Here is a 20,702-nt window from a genome sequence, read left to right as displayed (position 1 = left end):
AAACCCAAACCACAGAGGCTCTGGATGTGGGGTGCTCAGACACAGAGGAGGGCAAGTGCAACGTGATAGGTAAGAACAGGGAACCCAGTGGACACCATCACGTTGAAGACTGAGATGTCTTCCTCCATCCAACTTTAGAACACAGTGCTTCCAGGCCTAGCATGAATGAGCAACAACAAAAACAACAACAAATTAAGCATATAAAGTACAGGAGAAGACCTCAAAGAAACTACGATTAATAGCCCTTGAAAGAAATTATCTTGCTTACACGAAATAAGAACAGGATATTCTTAGAAAGGAAAAAGTATTGCACAAGAAAACTCTTGGAATGTGAAAATTCCCATAACAATAAACAATAAGAGAAAAATAATAAGGGCAGAGAAAGAAATCCAGAAGATTTTTAGCAGAACAAATTACAAAAAAACCCCACAAAATTATAAGATAATGTCCCAGATCTGTACTGCTTAAGTCTCTGAAAAATATTCATCTCTAGTACAATGAATAAAATAAGACCCACACCATGGCATATCACTGTGAAACTTCAAAACATCAGAAATAAAGAGATGGTTCTAAAAGCTCCCAAAGAGGAAGCAAATAACGTATAATAATAAACAAATTATAAAACAAATGAAAAGGAGTAAGAATGGTACCAGAATTCTCAATAGTAACATCCAAGCTAGAAGAATAGAGGGATACTGATTTCAAAATTCTGAAGGAAAAGATTTTTCATCCTAGAATTTTACACTCAGCCAAACTATCAATCAGTTGGGGTGGTAAAATAAGGACAACTTTAGGTTCACAGATCCTCAAAAAATGTATTTCTCATGCACCATTTCCATGAAACTATTACAGGATGTGCTCCACCAAAAATGAGGCAGACACCAAAGAGTGGTAGCTACCACATCCTGAAATCAAGGGTTCCAACACAGGAAAGAAGGCTCAGAATGATGATGAAGGGAGGCCCAAGACAGTCTCTGGGTAGAAGACCCAGAAAGCAACCCATCCAGAATACAGCAAGTGGGTCAAAGGGCTCCGGAGGGATGGCCACAGAAACATAGAAAACAAAAGTGAGGCTAAAAATACTGAACCCATTTGACCTCATAGACAATTATATTAAAGGGTATTTAAAGACCCAGACCTATTGCAGGGTATAGGGAGATGTTTTTAAAAGTATAAGTAGATCTAGGAAAACAAAAGCTTGTCAAAAAATGATATAAAACGAATACTTCTTGGCTCAAAACTACAATGTTTCTTGCCTCAGTAGTAAATATTTACAGTCATACTAATGAAAACCTTGAATACGTGAGTAGATTTCCCCAAAATTTGAGATATAATTTTATAGGAAGCATTAAAGTGAAGTAAAGTGGTAGTAAAAAAAGGAGCTGCAATTCTCATTTTCCATAATAAGAATTCAAAAGAAAAAGTCAAAAACTTATAAATCAACACATTATCAATAGGTACATACCATTTAGAAATAAAGATTTAACTTCTCAGAGAAACATAAAGATTTAAATGCCCCGTTTGTGGTACTTTGTTATGGAAGCCCCAGGAAACTAATACCTAAGGTCCTCTCTTTCTGGGTATTCATTACAGGTTATAATTGTGCATTCATAGGCGAATGTTTTTTTTTAATAATTTCATTTCCTTGTTAGATTTTTGGAGTTGCAGGCTACAAAACACTGGAGGCATCCTTGACTCCTCTTTTTATGTCTTGCACCCCTTTTCCAATCCTCATGTACCTCATCAGAAAAATGCTACTTCATATATCCAAACTCCAACCACTTCTCACCACCTCCCACTCCATCCTGGCAGGAGCCAGCACCACCTCTTGTCTGAGTTGCTGACGTCGTTCCCTAAAAGCCCCTCTGCCTTGATGCTCGGTCCCCTAAGTCAGCTCAGCGACAAGGTTGGTCCTTTGCATGTGTAAGTCAAAGCATGTCATTCTTGTCCCCCAAATTTCCAAGGATCCCCCAATTGACTCAAGAATAAAAGTTCTTCACGTGTTACCTCTGGGCTTTCACCTCCTCCCCTGCTCACTGTGCTCTAGTCTTCTGATGGAGGCTTCTGATGCAGACATGCTGTCACTGCAGGCCTGAGTGCCAGCCATGCCCACTACCCAGAATGCTCTTCCCACAGAAACTTGACTCCCTGCTAATCCTCAAGCCAACTGACCCCAAATATCACCCCCTCTCTGAAGCCAACCTTGGTCACCTTTAACTATGACCTGTCCCCTCCCCATAGCCGGCCTGTCTGACCCGCACTGCCGGCTGTAGGTTTTTTTTCCCTTCTCTGCATATCACTTACCACCTCCTAGCATGTTATAAAAGTTATATTTTATTACATCTCTGGCTTTTAGGTGCCTCCCCGACTAGAATGTAAGCTTTCAGGTGGCAAGGATCATTGTCTGTCTGGGTCACTGAAGTATCGCAAGCACCTGGACAGGACCCAGCACGTAGTAGGTCCTCCATAAATATTTGCTAACAGGTCAGGGACTGTTTCTGTGTTTGTTCATCATTGTTCCCCCAGGACTTATTATAGTGCCTAGTATGTAAAGTTCCACTTTTTTTAAATCTTTTTTAAATGAAGTGAATATAAAAAAAGAAAGGACCTGCTCCGATCTTTCTCTCCCTACTCCTCTCCCTTTCCTCTCCTTCGTCCTCTCCCCGCACTGGCTTCTCCACTTGTGTAGTTTGTTGTATCCATTGAAAGCTTAGCACAGAATGGCCTGCACACCGACTGCCAGCTGTACACATCCGAGAAACAGTGTGCCTGGCCTACGTGTGGCTGGGCAGACAGCCCAGAGGGCCCACCCCACGTGGCATCATTTGAGAAGGTAAGCTCGATTGTGCCAGCTGAATAGACACAAGGCTCTGAGGGGGAGATTGCTACACCCCTCAGACTTCTCGGGACCCTGCCAGGAGGTGGGCCTGGAAGGTACTAGGGGCCTCTCAGGCCAGAGGTCAGGGAGATGAGACAAAAGCTGGGACGCTGGGAAAAGACATGCTGGTGAACACACTGGGCCTTCTCCTGGGTCCTGAGATGCAGAGGAAGAACGGGCTTACCCGCAGCCAGAAACCTTGAATTTGAGCCTCCATTCTGCTCCCATTAGCTGTGAGGTTAAGGCAGGTCCTTTTAGCCTCTGACTTCAATTTCCTTATCTCTAAAACAGTTTCCCTCCGAGTATATAGAAGATGAAATATTAATTTAATGAAATTTAATAAGGTAGTTATTAAGAAAAATTCACATAGCAAGTGGGACAGAATCCACATCTGAACCAGAGTCCCGCGGTTCCTGAATCTATGACTTCCGGCCAAGGTCCTGGTGACTTCAGGCTCCCTTCTCTTGTTACCCAGTTCTTCTAGTCTTCATGCTTCTAATGGCTCATGTGTTTACGATGCAAGCTTCTTGAGAATAAGAAGAGCACATTATCATCGTTATAGTAATATTTTGAATTTTCCAAGAGAGTCATGATTTAAAATATTTGGTCCTGTTATTCCCATAAAAATCCAAATACCCCAAATTCCAGCATTTTGGCATGGAAACAGCATCTTCCAGACTGTTCCTTAATGTCAGATGCAGAACAAAATCTCTTCATCGGAACAAGCAGGACATTCCTTGGTTTAGAAACTATACCCCGGTGATGATTTTTGCCTCCACAGCACCGCACACATAGATAGGTCCCAGCCAGGACTTGTTGAGTTACAGCCAAGCTTTGTGTAGCCAGAAACAGACTGGAGGCTGAGCACCCAGAGAACCGGGACGGTCTGAAGGGACAGACAGGCTTTGGGGTCAGAAGACTCTAGTGATAGGGGAGAGAGGTGGTCATGGGTGATGCCTGAGAAAATGACGCCGCCGAAGGTGCTGCCCTCTTACTTCCTACCAGGACAAATGTGGTCTCCACATCTGGGCAAGGGGACCAAAGGGGACAGGGAGACTGATGTGTAGGATGTCCCCATGCACGTGAACTTTGACACGAGGATAAAACTCGGTCCAACGTCCTATGCCTAACTTCCTGTCTTCCTGCAGGGTACATCTGAAGTCAGGGGCATCAGTCGTTTTCAAGGCGCGTACCTCATTTCAGGTAAAAAGATGATCAGAACACTGGAAGTGGATCCCAAAAGCAGCATCCAGGGGCTCTGGAGAAGTCCTTTAAGGGAACGACTAAAAAGGACACTATAGTTCATTCCAGCGGTGCTGAGAACTGGCTCTGACAGATGCTATTAATATAACCAGACAGTTGCTCATGAAGGAGGTACCAGAGGTGAACTTCTCTAAGGGTCAAACTCCAAGTCATTTCTAACACCTCCAAGATGCGGTCCACAGTGTCAAATAACCATGACCAGGCATCACAAAGACATCTGGAAGTGTCAATGCAGAGCCGCGTTTTTTCTTGTGACCTCAAAACATCAGCTCTTCCAAAACTCTATCTGAGCATCAACTCTCTTACATCCCTGTTTACTGGCAGGAATCGTGGTGATATGCTGAGGTCCCGCCATGCTGATCACATGTTAGGCCCACACCATAACTTTAGGGTCTTAAGAACGAAATCGAAACCAGCCCTTTGAAATGTCAAGTGCTGCTACAATTTGCTCAAGGTTTTCCAGCTAAGAAAGCATCCACGTAATGACAGTGGTGGGACACACCAGTCAGGGAAGAGCACCTACCCCTGCCCCTTGCTTCGTTTATGAGCCATGGAAAATCTCTTGGGGTCCTCAGTGGATTCTGCAGGAACAGGACAGGTAAAGAGCTGCCATTAAATGACCCACCTGAGTACAGGGCTACCTCCTAAAACCAACTACAGGCAAATGACCCACGCCTGATTTTAGAGGTCATTGCCAAAACGTTCGCTTTGAGATTTGGAATGGAAATTTCCAATATGTCTGTGACTTCCCCCGGAGCAGAAGAAGCCAATGACTGTTTGCTCTAAATGAGATCACAACCTCAAAAGTGAGGTAGTAGGTAAGGTTCCCGGGCACACGGCAAGGACAATCCTAGGTAAAAGGGCAAACCTCAGCTGAGATCTTTTCCCTGAATGCTTAGATCTTGTCCCGATGTGTGTCATGAAACGTAAAGGTGGGGTTCTTCTCTAAGCTCACATTATTAAACAGACACAGCAAAATTCCACTTGCAAAAAAAGAGAAGTTACCAGTTGAATTAGAAGGTGCACTTACCCTTTCCAAGTCCTGTGCTTAAAATGAAGATGAAAGAATGCTCTAGACTAAATGTTTATGACCCCTCAGAATTCCTGTGTTGAAACCTAACCCCCATGGTGACGGTATCAGGAGGAGGGGCCTTTGGAAGGTGATGAGGTCACGAGGATGGAGCCCTTGTGAACGGGATTCGTGCTCTTCTAACGGAGAAGACTCCATCGCCCCTTTCGCCAGAGGGAGAAGACAGCTATGTATGAACCAGAAGGTGGACCCTCACCAGACACCGACTCAGCCGGCACCTTGACTTTGGACTTCCCAGCTTCCAGAACTGTGAGAAATAAATCTATGTTGTTTATAAGCCACCTGGTCTATGGTATTACATTACAGCGGCCTGAACGGACTAAGACAAAGACACAGGCATTTCCACAATAATGTGGCAAATGCAATTCAGTGAAAGCTCAGCGTCTGTAAAATCTTGCACTATATAAACCACGTTCATGGGGAAAATAGGCTTCAAAATCTATGTGGCTCTGTAATCAGCAGACTAAAAAATCAATCCTAAAAAATACTACCACAGTTAAGGAGACATGTCAAATTGCTTTAAAAAATTTTAATGCAGCTACAATGCTAGGATTTGATGTTTGCAAAAAATGGTTGAAGGCAGTACGATGGAAGGGGGTGTAGGAAAGTGGAAGCCACTGAGTTGGGCAAGGGCAAAATGGGCCAAAAAAACTAAGCGATAAGCGTCCGAAAACAGAGTGCGCGCAGAAGAGTGTAGGACGGAAGAATTCTTCTGAAGGTACTGCTCTCAGCTGGGTCGGCGCATTCTGGGGTCAGGTTCCGGATGCCTGGTCCCACAAAGAATCAATGTACTGGCAAAAAGCGACACATGAACCAATGCTACTTCTGTGTCATAATGACATCTTTCCATATTTGCCAATCACGTGAGCAAATTTGCAATAGCAAAACACCCAAGATAGCAGAGCAGGCTGCAGCGCCCCCTCCAGGAAGACGTCTTTACAGCAGCCACGAGATGTTGAAGCATTGCAGCTGCTACCAGAAACCGTTAGCAAGCAGAGACATGTGTGCCGTCGCTGTGTGCGTCGCTGTGCTCAGATAGTGGGCGGGTACTCGGAAAAGCCGGATCGCACTGTCTGCAAGATTATCATCTAGCGAAGGTGACATATGAGTAAATCAAGGTGAGGTAATTGTCGGGAAAGAGAGAGATGTACGCGGCTTAATAATCATCCCAGATGAGCCCGGAACACTTCTATCTGTTGACTTGGGGGCGGTTTTGTGGAGTTGTCAGGGGCAACGACTCCAGGCTTAAAGCAGCTTGTATTCGCATCCTGCCTCTCCCGGGAGATCTTAACCAAGTTACTCTACCAATCCAAACAAGTCTGTTTTCTAGAAGCTAGATGTAATAATAATAATTGTCCTTGTGTTGAGGAATAAATAATGCACATAAAGCACTTGGCACAGTGCCAACAATACCAGAGCCGAGCTCGGTCCCCCCCTGCTAGAGACCGAGGCATCCTGCGAAATGACAATAAGCTGGAGCTTTCCATCTTTGCTTTCGGCCCCGCACAATTCCTGGCAGTCGTGGGCACTTCACAATGGTCAGCTGAGTGGATGGATTCTAACGGCATGAACATGGCAACTGAGAATTACTGAAGACAATTGTCCCTTTATGCCGTTTGATCCTCACCTTCCATGAAGGTAGGAGAACTGGTGGTGGGATTGTACTGCAGCCTCAGAGAAGGCGGGCATCTTGCCTAACTAAGGCCACTCAGCTTGTTAGCAGAACCAGGACGCATCAAGCCTATGAGCCCGTGAGTTCTGGGTGGACCACACATGCACCCCCAGGGACACGTGTCAGCAAAGGGCTGGACAAACTCGCTCACATCCAGCCCTAAGGCATTTAAATACAGTTTCTAATTCTGACACCTTGGTGTTTCTCGCACATGAAATCCCAGTAGCTTGAAACGCCTACAAAATACTCGCATGTGAGACAAGATGTGGTTATTTTTAGACTGCATTTCAAACGGTAAGTGTGGGAAGATGAATTTGGAGCACCTGTGACCGTGGAATTGCGCTTCATTGGGCACTGATTCTGGAAAGCAAGAACCACAAAAGGGGCCCCAATCTAGTGTGTTGAAAGCCTGACACAGGCTGCTAGCAACAGCCCATTCTCTGTGGTTAACACCATGTAAGCCATGGGATGGGGGAGCCCAGGGGCTGGGGCTCGGCTGGCCTGGACCTGGCTGTGACAGCAGCAACTGCACACCCTACGTGTGGGTGCAGAGCTTTTCTCAGAGGGCATCAGGGTAGATGACATACCACTGAAGAAAAAGTAAATCCCCTTAAGGTCAACTAGAGCTGAAGTGGTTTTTAATCACCCCCTATTTTCATCCCGACTGAAGCAGGAGCATGTGTCTGCCAACACTTTTAGCCCAGGGAGCATGTTTCTCCCTGGTGTGCGCCTCCTGTGGGTGAAGGACCAAAGAGACAGGACAGAAGACCAGGAAATAAGAACAGCCCAGCCTCCGCTTCCTGCAGGACGACCCACCCACCACCAGGCCTCCTTTGTAGCCCAGAGAAAGCAGGGAAGCAAGTAACTGCCACCCGCACTTCAGGCCAGGTCTTCATCCAACATGCTCTGTGCACTTCCTGTGTTCTGGGCACTATTCTGGCCTGTGGGGCGGCATGGGGAACAGGAGAGGAGAAGAGACAAAGCCCCTTCTAACCTGGGCCTCTGCTCAAGGAGAGGCAGATAACACCCAAGGAAACAAGTCAACCATCGTTCAGGAGGGACAGTGCCACACAAGCACTAAGAGGGCTGATCACACAGGGCCAGGCTGCAGTTTGTCCCAAGAGCACCTGGAAGCTGCCGCAGCCTTTAAGCAGAGACGTGAGATGACCCAGGAAATGTTTTTAAATGATCAATTAGCTAATTTCGCTGTTCAACAAATCCTGTGAGTGTCTGGGGCTTTCATTTTCCTGATGAGGTGACTGAGGCTCAGACACGTAAGATAATTGTTGCAAGGTCCCCAAATCTAGATGTGTTAAGACAAAGGTCTGAACGCAGCACACTTGTCTACACTACCAGTGGAATTCCCAACTGAGAGCACACAACCCTCACCTCCCGACACCTCACCCCACAAATTTAGGACGAACAGGGCCTTTCCGTTTCTGCTGAAAGTGTGGATAAATGTGAACACTTCCTCTTTAAAAACGGATAACTTCTTTCATAAAGCGTTTAAGGTGTCAGATGACAGCTCCTCTAATTAATGCATGGTACAGCCCCAAGCCCCTCTGGATCTAGCCCTGCTTGGGTCTGACTTTATTTACTGGAGGATCAGAGCCCCTTCGAGGTGCGGGAGGCACTCGGATTTTTAATGGTTACTCCTGTTCAAACTTGAAGAGTTCATTCGCCTCTCCCGCCCACAAGGGTTCAGGAGTCTCCTCCTGCTCTTTCCAGACAGATCACATGGATGTGGACTGACTGGGGTCCAGGTACCAGCAGCACCCTTTTTCTAAGCAGTCTTTGGAGAAGACACCTATCACGGATCTCAGGGCTCGCTCTCTCCCTCTCTGTAAGATAAGGATTCTGCAGCAATGCCCTTCCTACTGTAAGAATTAGGGCTAATGCATGTTAAACGGTGCCTGACCCAAGTTCAACGAACCATTGCCTGTCTGTGACCAGAGCAACTAGCCATGCACTCAGAATCCTTCCCCCGGCGCCGGTACCTGGATGTTGAGCCGCCCTCGGTGTGCCCCCAGGCCGTAGCGCTTCACCGTGGATGCGTGCAGCTGGAAGTCTGTGATTTTTAAGGTTTCCAGACCAAGAGGTGGGCAACCTGGAAAGGACAATGCTTGTTAAAATCAAGGGCAGGTGTGGAAAGACAAATCTGGCCACGCACTTTTCTGTTTTTCCCCTGAACTCCCACTCATCATCGCAGCCCCTCCCACTGGCACGCCCAGTGTTTTGGGACAAATATTGTTGACGCAACTGTCAGCATTATGCCGACTTTCGTTCTTGTCGGCATTTCCTCTCTGGGTGTCTCTGCTCTGATAGTCCTTCTCTCTGTTGCTGTCCATGCTACTGTCTGAGGCTGTTTCCAATTAAGGCTCCTTCCACAGCGTGACTCAACCAGGGAGCATTACTGGTCAGAAATTTCGGAGCAACCCTGTGGTTGACCTCTGCAGATTCATTAAAACTTGTTCATTTTACTCCAGCAGCTCTAGCCCTTATGTTGTGCATGCTAATATGCAAAGCAGTATAGATAGAAGAAATGTAGAAGTAATGTAGACATAGAAGAAATGTATTGTCTTCTGTTCTTGACAAAACTTTCAGAATGGGTTTGAAACAATTGGATCCCAGCTGCCCCGGAACAAGATGCCCGCACTGGGTGGTGACCTCGGCAAGGCCCAGCCCAGCCCATCATCCCACAGATAAGAGCTTTAATAGCAGCCCTGGGACTGGAACCCAGGCCTCCTGACTCCTGGGCTGCTGTTCTCACACCCTGTCCCGGGGCTAGAAATCTCCAAGTGATGCTGTCTGCTTCAAATCCAACCCTGGAGGAAGGAAACAAAAACCCCTGCAGTAGAAGTAGACAAAGTCTATTTCTACTAGAAGTATTAGAAAAGTCCCGCAGGTAACAAGGCTTTAGCCTTGTGGATCACTACTGAGATGGGAGTGTCCCAGGGATCCCACGGACCTGGGGACGTGGGAGTGTCTGTCCATCCATGACAAACCATGGCAGGAGAAAGGCCCCTCCCATCTCAGGAGGCTGGAGGAGCCTGGGAAATGGGCAGTCTGGGGTGCTCGGCGGGCACCTGGGTAAGAAAGTGGGACCTGCTGGAACCTGAGACACCATCTCATCCTCCCCTTAAGTTCTCAGAAGAGGAAGCTGAATCCTGAGACTTGAGGGAAGTGGTCCAAGGCAGAGCTGGACCTCGGCTCCTGGTCCCCAGATTCTCAGCCTCCAGGCTTTCAAACGATGCTCTCCTCGCTTTGTCCACAACTGTAGGGAGGCTGCTTCGATGGGTAAATACTTATCAGCCACCTGTGCTGCCCTGGGAGGCAGAGGTGCTGCTATTCAGCATGGTGGGGAGCGGGGTGGGGGATAAATGGTGCCACTGCTACCTGCTGACGCTGCCGGAGAACTCAGCTTCAGGTGGCACCGTGAGCAATGGCTGGCTTCTTTGAGAGGGGGCCATGCTGCAAGCGGGTCCACTGAACGAAGACCATGAGGTGAACGGGGGCGGGGCCATGCAGTGAGTGGGAACCACATTGAAGGGGTAGGGCTTGTAGTGAGAGGCTATGTGGCAAACGGGGGTCCATCACAGCGAGACTGTGAAGGGGCCATGCAGCAAGGGTGGGAGCTTAGAGCCAGCAGGGGTCTGTGCAGCGAGCACCCCCAATCCCCTGAGGCTGACCCCACAGAGAGGAACCTAGTTACCATAACCCGGTCCCTCACTCAGGTTTGCCCTGGACACCTTCTAGGACTGGAGGACATTCCTGGTTCCAAATGTTAACTGAGTAATTCTCCATCCTGCCTACTGGAAATTGACTTCAAGTGTCTGACGGCTGAGCAAGGCTCTTACCCAACTTACCCAGAAATCCGTGCTGCCGGCCTCTACCAGCCATGGCAGTCACAGAACCTGTGATGCTGACATAGCAGCAGTGCAGCCCCCAGGCTAGGATAGCGGGAGCCCCGCGCCACGCCACCCTGGCCTCCAGACAGCGGCACCTTCTCTCAGTGCTACCTGCCACACTGGGCTCTCAGATCCTGGTGGTCACTGGCATAAACCAGAGTCCCTGGTCAGGATTCAGAGTGAAGCCTGAGAGTCAAGGTCACTGCTGATTGTCTCTAGGAGGCTGGACCCCAGGATGTCTTTCAACCTGCCCCTTAGAACCTGGTTCTGTCCCTGAGCTCTCAACAACTCAGCCGGAGTTGCTACTCCATTGTCCCCCGTTCTTACCCCCCATCCCGCTTGCTCCCCTCTTCTCTTTGTCACCAAGTCCCAGCCCACCTTGCTCCTGGCACATCAGCGTCCTCAGGAATAACCAGCATCTCCTGAACTCTGCCACCAAGCTGGCTGGGCAGTGGGTCTGCTGGACGATTGCTCATGTCCTGAGAATGGCCTCTGCACATTTCCATTCTGCCAGGTATGCCAGCTTTGGTTTCAGACCCCAACAGGGAACAGGGCACTGGTTCTGCCCTTCCACGTCCAGGTGCTCAGTTCAGATCCCCAACGTTCCCACATAATCAAGCATCAGAAACACAAAAAGGATCTGCCGCCGTTTGGGTGAACCTATTTCATAGCCATATTGCACGTGTGTCCATCCCCTAGGTCCTTCCTTCCTTAGCAGAAAACAATACGGGTGGCGAATTCCACCTACTGCGTCCAGCTAACACCTTCCATTTGTATCATTTAGATAGTCAGACTCAGACAGAGACAGACAGATGGCCAGACACACATATATATTATTTACCAGCTAAATAAAGCAACAGTTGCTATCCAAAGCATTTCTCCCCGAAAAGGAAAACTTCTTGTGTGTATATGAATATTTTAATTCAAAAAGGAACTACCTGAATAAAATTGCATGTTCATCAAAATTGCTCTTCTCTTGATAGGTGGAAGCTCTGCCATATCCTCTCCCCAAGGTACACGGGGGTGAAAAGAAAGTGCCCCTAAGTGGGGTGCTTCCTGCGTGCACATCTAACATTAACTCAAGGCCTGCCCTCTCAAGGGGCAAGACCACCATGTACTCCTGGCAAGACTGGTGTTCCATGCAGCCTGCAAGGCTGTCAGCTGCTGCATCAGACAAATGTCCGCTCCTGTTCTCTCTCGACATGATGTGACAGCAGAAGCTAGAAAAGCCACTCTGTCCGCCCACAGCTTGGCTGACGATGCCCTTGGTGGGAAGCCCAGATAAACACACAGGCACTCAGCCTGCTCCCAAATGTAGTCTTCAGTGAATCCTAATAAGGATTTTGTTTTCCTTAGCAGATGACACTGTCTTTAGAGAAGTTAGTTTTGTTTGCATGCCTTCTCCGTCATCCATGCTATTAATAAAGAAGCTAGAGATGGTTTCACAGAGAAAATGCCATACCCTTCACAGGCAAAGATGAAGTTTCTGACACACAGGGCTGGTGAGGCTCCTTTGGTTGTAAGAAACCAACAGCAGTTAAGCTGGAAGGAGAATCACTGGAGAGATGGCAGGAATCTTGCAGAAGGGACCAAGGCAGGGACACAGGACAGGTACAGGACAGAGCCACTAGAGGCCTCATCATCCAGGATGCAGAGGAATGGATGGATTCTCACAGCATCACACACACCTCTCAGGGGTCCCCACTCAACCTCTCGTCGCACCTCCTGGAGACGGCCTGACTCATTTCATCACACCTCTGCCCGCTGAGAATTGGGTGCTGTTAGCAGGGGGACTGGTGCCAGGTCCCCAGTTCACAACTGACACACACATGGGCCAGGCATGTGGAATTGCCTGTCTGGCACTGCGGGTAAATATCAGCCATGTTCAGCCTTTGTGTAGCTGAGGTGTGAACGGTTCTTCTGACCACCTTCCCTCAGTGCCCAACCCTGGGCTCCACACCCTCCATCTCGACTTCCTCTCTACTCATTCCTTTCCTGAAGTTTTGCATTGTGTGCTCTGGCTTCTGTCTGGAAGATGGTGGCTCTGCTCCATCTTTGGACTCCTGGGGCTTTTCCCTTTCTCCTGCTCTCTCGGCTATTCCCTCCCCGCCCTCCGACCCCCATGGCTTCCATAACACAATATTTTCTCGTGTCTCCCTTTCCTTCTTCCTTGTTTTCCTCCCGTGCAGCACAGGGTTGTAACCCTCTAACTCTCTAAGAGTCCTCCCTCCCTTCTCGAACAATCCACAGTGAGCAGCCAAGGCCTCATCCACAAGAGGTCACAGACGCCATCTACACTAGCAGCAATCAAATCACACACGCACAAAGTTTAACTCAGGACCCCACTCGTGAGCATATTTGGAGACCAACTCTTCCATGACCTTCCATCTGTCAAGCCTGCTTCGCATCAGCAGCCCTGGTAGCTCCTGTGGCTTCGGGTGTGACTACTTCAGCTGAAGCAGCTGTCCCAATGGTCTTCCTCAGTCTACTGCCGAAGAAGCTCTCCAAGGTTGTAGCGACTTCCTCCTCCTCGGCATCCTGTCCCCACACAGTCAGATGGCAGAAGCCCCAGTCGGGGGCAGAGACACAGCCCTAGCGTCGCCTTCCCTCAGGAGGCGGCTCTTATTCCACCACATCTCCACTGTTTACTTGTTCCTTGGAGAGTCTTCACTCCTTTCCTTCCACCACACATCTGTTTCACATTGACTTTTACTCCTTTCCCGTAACCATCAATGCAATTTAGCTCAGCAAGTGTGTCCTGCATCCCTACCTACCGCAGGGCGCCTACCTGCTGCAGGGTGTAATGCCGTATCCCACTAAGCTCAGCAAAAAACTGCATGCTAGACCATCTGAGAGTTACCCGCCTTCCCAAATCACATTTGTAACTAATGAAAAGTTGAAGTATAAAGTAGTTTAAGCACAAACTGTCTGTCCCACATCCCTTTATGCAAAGATCCATGAGGCAAATCTCCCAGGTCAGAATCACCCTTTTCCTGACAAAGGTTCCTAGGCCCATCCGAATGACGAATACTGGAAGTTTGATACAGGAACCTCCACATTCAGAAAAATGAAGGATTTTCCTACACTGCAGGACGGAAATAATGGGCAGGAAAATTACCTTTTGATTTAAACATTCTAAATTCATTCAAAACACAGAGTACTAAAAGGTTCTTCGTATTAAATACTTAACTCTGAGGAGTTTCAGTACATTTCAACCCAATTCGTTTTTCTCCTCTTCTTTCTACCCTGGGAAAGGATTTTCAGCAGGTCTACTCAACGGCGAAAGTAGTAAGAAACCTCTGCAAAGATACTCAGGAGGAAGGTAGAGACCAGAAGGAAAATGAAGCATACGGAACAGCCTGGAGGCCTCAGAGCCACATGGGCAAGGGACACCCTGTGCCCCCACAGCAGCCCAGACCATCTGAGGTGCCCAGTCGTGCAGAGGCCCACAAAGGGGCCGGGGGCTGTTCCTCCATCCGGCCACACCCTGCGCTGGCAAAGACAGAGCAGCAACACACGAAAGCAGCAGGAGATGGCAGGCTGACCGCATCTGGCCACCAGCTCCCATCCCTTGGGCCGCCACTCAAGGACGCCTCCTGGTCCTTGCAGTGACATCTACAGCACTTCAGTTCTTCAGCAGCACCCTGGACTTTGGACACAATGAGGGACTGCTGCTAAAAATGATAACCCCAAAGGCAGGGAGCAGCCAAACAAAATCCACAGAATGAATTAACCCACTTCAAGGACACTTCCACGTCTTCAAAACCAGAACTGTAGAAGGGCCGAGGATAGAAGGAGACACGCGGCCCCGTTCCAGCTACAGTCTCTGCTTGTCCGTGACTGCCAGCAGCATCCCAAGAGACTGATCAGCAAACTAACGCGAGACTTCTCGTTGGCAACCTGGGCCTCCAAGGGCCAAGGGAAAAGAAACTGGAATCTAGAATCCACTGTCAGTCATCAGTCAAGGTAATGAAGGGCATACAAGGGCAGACATACAAGTACTTAGAAAATGTCCCCCCTCCCACCCAGACCACAGACTCTGCAAGAACTGCTGGAATAATGTGCTAGAAACATACAGACACACACAGAGACACACGGTACAGGAAGGGCTGAGCAGTGCACAGTGACACCCTCCCCAAAAAGCCCAGTGGATTCTGCCAAAGAACTCCAGAAGCAATGCAAAGTTGGAACAAGAAGTTAGAATTCCTTTGGTTTTAAATTCTTGCAGAAACATCCTACCCCTGTCCAAGGAGCTGTCACCGTCCAACATGGAGGACTTTTTTCCATCCTTTAGAAACTCTACTGAGGAAGACGGGTGCTGCCTTGATGCTCACGTAAAATGGAGGAGAAACAAGTGTTTCAAAGCTTAATTTGGATATTGGCAGGCAGCAAGAAAGCAACAAGGCCAGAACCCCCCGAGTGACAGACTATAACATGTTTGCATTATAAGCACAATTATAATGTCCGTGGAGGAGCTCATTGCTAGGTTTAGAGAGCGCTTGGATTCAGGGGGAGACCCAGCCCCAGCCCCTCACCCCTCCTCTGAGCCCCAGCCAGGCTGCACTGCAGAAACCCAGGCAGGACTCAGCTCTGGGACCAACCGGTTCCAAGAGCAGCCAGGAAAAGCTCCTCAGGACAGCTCCTGCCCCTCCTACAAAAACAAACAAAACCCTTTATCATCAAATCAACTTCCTGTTGTCTCCAGGAGGAAAGAGACACTGATCCTCAGCAGCATGTGGGTGAGGAGAACATGAAAAGAGGTGTGAAAAGAACACTTCAGGAAGATCCTAATTAGAGCTTGGAGGTGAGCCACAATCTGGAGGAAAGAGAGTGGCAGGCGTCAAAGATGACTCTATTTGTCTCTTAAAAGCTGCGTGGCTCTCTAAGGACACCCTGTGCTGAGCGGGTGTCATTCCCCAGGCCTGGGCTCCGTTCCCAAGGAGACGGGTGAAGACAGACGGGATGCTCGGCCTGGTTCCACACCTCCTTCCGACACGCGAGCGCACACACACAACTAATTAAATCTCTCCATGCTGAAGTCCTCAGCACTGCAGCCACTTTACAAAACCGTTTGAGCACTCTGGCCCACATTTATCGGTCCTCGTCTTCCTCACCACCATGAATTACCACCTAAGCTCACCAGCTCGTAGGAACTCAGAGTGTCCACTGCATTTAACGTCCTGGAGGTCTTTGTGGCCCCGAGTTACAGGGCGAAGTCAGTGTACCCGTTAGAATTCTAAATCTGGACCTTCAATCCCAACACCCCACCCCCAATGCCTCCAATCTGTCTGGAGGAAGCTGTTATGAGAGTCAAGTCATAAAATTATTTTAAAAGGGTAGTGATTTGGGGAGCGACGGGGCCAACGTGCAAGCAGCTACTCTGAGCCAGACCCTCTGAAGACGTTTTGCCATTTAATCTTCATGAGAACCCTGAGAGATGGGCGTTATTATTTCCATTTTACACATAAACAAACTAAGACTCAAGGAGGCTTAAACAGAGCTCAGCAGCTACTAGGTGTCCAGGTTAGAATTTGAAAATCAAGTCTGACATAAAACCCCAGGCACAATTTTTATGCCACCTCCGTTTGACTTGAAAACTCAAGAGTGTAATACAAATTCAAGTTGCACGGTGGTGTGTGGGGTCCCACCAGAGAAAGGAAGTGGAGCTGGGACAGGCGTCACCAGTTGGCAGAGGGGAGCGCAGAGCCAAGGCTATCTGGCCGGCTGTGATCTCTGCTGGCAGCGAAGCCAAGAATTCTTCAAGACCTGCCAGGGACAAGCTCACAGCCATTCTGAACTTTAGCTTTCACTGTCGTCTATAAATCGAATAGCTCTGACTCAAGACATTCTTTCCTTCACCTTTCTGAACTTGACATTCCCTTTGATCAGTGAGAGTGTGGAGGCAGCTTCCTGGTGTAGGGGACAATGTGTCTGCAGTGACTCTTTGCCTATCTCAGAAGTCACTGGCTCCCCATGGGCACGCCTCCCTCAGGGTCTTGGGAAAGGAGCTAATCTCAGCCTTATCTAATCACCCTTGGACAGCTTGGTCACACCCCCATTACAGAAGACCCTTCAGACTGTCCTCTCTGGACTCCTCCAGGCAACAGTTCTCACTCTATCCAACATCAGAATCTCCTGGTGAGCTTATAAAAAATGCCCAGACCCCTCCCCAGAGGCTCTGATTGACAGGATTGCAGAGGGGCCCATGCCCTGATCTAAAGCTCCCAGGAGAACCTTCTGGGACCCTCACAACCTAGCTGGTGGCTCTCCTTTGTAAGGCGACATGAGCTCAGAGATTCTCTTGCCCAGGTCCCAGCAGATCGGACAAAGGAAACGTCAGGGAACTGGGTATCAGTGGACGCCGGTGGAAACCCGTCATGCCGGAGCTTGACCAGAGCCGGCTGAGGTCTCAGTGGCTCTGACCACTGATCCGTGCAGCCTCCTCTGAAAGCTTCCCAAGACTCCCTCCTCCCACACCTGTTCCTCTCGTCCTACCCACTCCAGCCCCCAAACAGGACACACCACACGGCTAATGTCACGGGGCAGCAACTGAGTTTTCACCATTGAATTCCCGAAGCCCAACCAACATTTCCCAAGAAATTAATGAATTTGAATCATAATCCAATATGACTGATAATCACCATGTCTGCATCATCATGGAAAATTAATAGTTTGTTCTTTATGTATTGCTTATAAAGCCAAAAAAAATTATTGGTTCAAAATAGCACTTCTCAAACCTCAATCACTAGCTTATTACCTTCATGAATTTTTCCACATCCATGTGACTCCTGCACTATATAACTTAGTAAGAAGCATTCAAATGAATGACTGTTATGAAGCTCACTCAATGGGACCTTAACAAAGCAGTGGCTAACCCTTACTGAGCATTTATCACGTGTCAACCACGGTTGTAAGTGCTTTGTTCAAGTTATCTTATCCCAATTCTATGAATATGTCCAATTATTATCTCTATTTTATATTTGAGAAATTTGAGGCATGAAGAGGTTAAATCACATGACCAAGGTCACACAGCTCGTGAGCGGTGGGCTGGGCTTTGAACTCAACTCAGTTTGGCTCCCAGGCTCTTAACTACACTATACAGCAATGTATAAGCAGAGGTCCCTTGTCCTTCATATAGAAAGAGCTCCCATAAATCAACACACCCCCTTGCAGGAAATGGGTGCAAGACTATATGTAAAGGCTGGTAAAAGTGCAAGTTGGTACAAACTTTCTAGAGAACAGTGAACACCTTTTGTGTAGTTCCTCCTCTGGGAAACATGAACTTAAGGAGTAGGTGAAAGGACTCAGATGCAAGGATGCAGTACGGAACTGCTCCCCACCAGGGAAGAACTGGAAACAACGTGAATATTAAAACACAGGATGGCAGGTATGACTCCATTACAAAATGAAAAAAAATTTAGTTTTGTGAAAGAACGGTTGATGACATAGGAAAATAACAACAGCATGCTAAGTGAGTATGGAAGATTATAAAACAGGACTGGTTCAATTTGCAAAAAGTGTGTTTGTGTATGATCTACAAAGATACCTGTAAAATTGTCCTTGTACACACACACAAACACACACACACACACATACACAGATACACACACACACACATACACGGAGGAAAAAAATTGGAGAAACAGATTCCAAAATGTTGATGGTGTTATCCCTGGAAGACAAGACTATGGATTAGTTCTATTTCCTTCTTTGTGTTTTTCTCTATCTTTCAAATTTTCTACAAGGTACATTCACTACTTTCATAGTCAAAATATTTATAAGCCAGGAAACAAATGTATTTGAGGACAACTTCCACTTCAAGTGGGTTAAATTTCTATTTTTTTTCAAGTTTTAGGGTATGATATAGTGAATTGGGTTTTCTGCTAAGTGTGTCCTAGAACCAGCAATGCAGAATAAAGAAGGTCTCACCACAGAAACATTGAAAGATGGGAAGGACACAGGCAGAGTGTCTGTCACAAGAACACAACCCCAAGAGCAAGAGGGGCACGTACTGGCCTTGGTCGTGAGGACGGAGCTGCAGCACTAGAATTCACACTCGGCAAATGCAACAGTGTGACCTTGGTCACACAAAACCATCCTTGGAGACAACTGGGTGACAGAAATGATGGGAGCCTTTAACTGACACCCATTGGTACCACCAAGCACATCAGAACTCTGTCCCCTGACCTTTGGGGGGCCAGCAAGTCCACTGTGGCTGTAGTTTCAGACCAAAGCTGCTGAAGTTTATGGCCCAGGCTGGCCACCCTGTCATGTGGTTTTAATAAACACAGCTTACAGTTTCCTGTGGGCAAAGCACGCCCAAGACCCCTAATCCAACCCAGTGAAGACCCTGCCACAAAACCACTGGAAAAACAAAACAAATCTCTCCAGACTGTAAAGGAAAGCTAGAAAGGCCTTACAAGGCACACATTTCATTTTAGAGACTCAAAAATAACTTTGGGGCAAGATGGAGTTAAAAGGAGAGAAAACAGCAAAGGGGGCCGGAGCCCTGGGTTTTCCAGTGCCCACGTCTCTCAGGTTTCCTGACGAAGGCTTGCCCAAGAGGCTGTGACTCTGTCTCAATCTGTCCCTCGTGCCCCCACTCACTTCCAGAGAAGTCTGAAATACAGATGGGACCATTTATCATCGCATCTGTCAGGGCAGCCAAGAGCATGTCAGCCACTCCTCCAGAATCAGGAGTCTGGGATTTACACCACCACCCTCAACAGCTGTGCCAGATGTCTGGGAGAAGAGCAGAGCTGAGCCTCAGAGAACCATCTGGCAGTGCAACACTGCGGAGAAACTCACAACAAGGACTTGGATGAAAACCAAACCATCTGAGATACAATTAAAAACCCTCAAGTTTAATATACATACACACACACACACACACACACACACACACACACACACACACACACACACACACACACACACACACACACACTATGTAGGGCAATCTCCAAGCATGGTACCTGGTTGAACCCTCAGCCCTTAAATCTCACCCAGCAACCAAGGCTGGGCACAATGGAGAGGAACCAAGGGTGTTGCTATTCAACAACGTGTATGCCTTTGGGAAAACCATCCTACTTCCACGATGGCCGGAAATCATACTTCCTTCCTACAGATCAAAGAGCACTTCATGTGGAGGGCTAGCCCTGACGTCCAGTCATGGAGAATCCACTTGAACACACATGGGACACCTGTTCGGTATCCCAGAACACTAGCTCTGGCACAGCGCAGGTGCTCAATAAACAAGTTTGCCATTGTGTCAAGTGCTGCTACCAACACTGGGTACATCCTGATTGATCACATGGGGGCCCTGCTCTTAAGCACTCATAGCCTCCCAGAACAGGAGAGCCATGCATAGGAATCACTATGATGTGAGAGAGGAGGCGACGGGGACCACAAGGAAGAGGTACAGGAAAGCGGAAGACAGGTGATCAGGGCAGGCTTCCTGGAGGCAGCATTTGCAGAACCACGACGTTCTAAGGCAGAGGTAGGCAAGCCACAGCCCAGGTCAGAGCCAAATCCAGCCCACCACCTGCATTTGTATGGCCTGTGATTTAAAAATGGTCTTTACATTTTTTAATGGTTATAATTTAAATGATTATTTAAGTACCTACATAATAATATCCTCGATTTTACTTCTTGGCCAGTAAAGCATAAATTTATGATCTGATCCTTTAAAAATGTCTGCCAACTCCTGTAACTGAGGCACAGAAAAATCCCAAGATAGCAAATAAAAATCATTGCCAGTGCTTGCTGAGGGCTTCCTGTGTGCTATGTGTGCTACGCGTCATTTCATCTTCACAATAACCCTATAAAGGGATATCGTCCCCAATTACGAAGAAGGAAACTGAGTCATAGAGTAGTTAGTAACTTGCCCAG

At 47.9% G+C, this 20,702-nt stretch overlaps 1 protein-coding gene across 1 annotated transcript in view; it reads right to left on the bottom strand.

The window, feature by feature from the left end:
- The window catches only part of CPXM2 (carboxypeptidase X, M14 family member 2), a 98,730-nt gene that overhangs the window by 64,548 nt on the left and 13,480 nt on the right, over positions 1-20,702 (bottom strand). Inside the window, exon 3 of the mRNA XM_033131159.1 lies at positions 8,901-9,010. Coding sequence (XP_032987050.1) covers positions 8,901-9,010 — 110 coding nt within the window. The remainder of the gene's footprint in view (positions 1-8,900; positions 9,011-20,702) is intronic.

This window comes from Rhinolophus ferrumequinum, chromosome 16, assembly GCF_004115265.2.
Source record: "Rhinolophus ferrumequinum isolate MPI-CBG mRhiFer1 chromosome 16, mRhiFer1_v1.p, whole genome shotgun sequence".
NCBI classification, from domain to species: domain Eukaryota; kingdom Metazoa; phylum Chordata; class Mammalia; order Chiroptera; family Rhinolophidae; genus Rhinolophus; species Rhinolophus ferrumequinum.
Note: the sequence above shows the minus strand (reverse complement) of the source record. Positions and strands in the feature narration are given on the sequence as shown.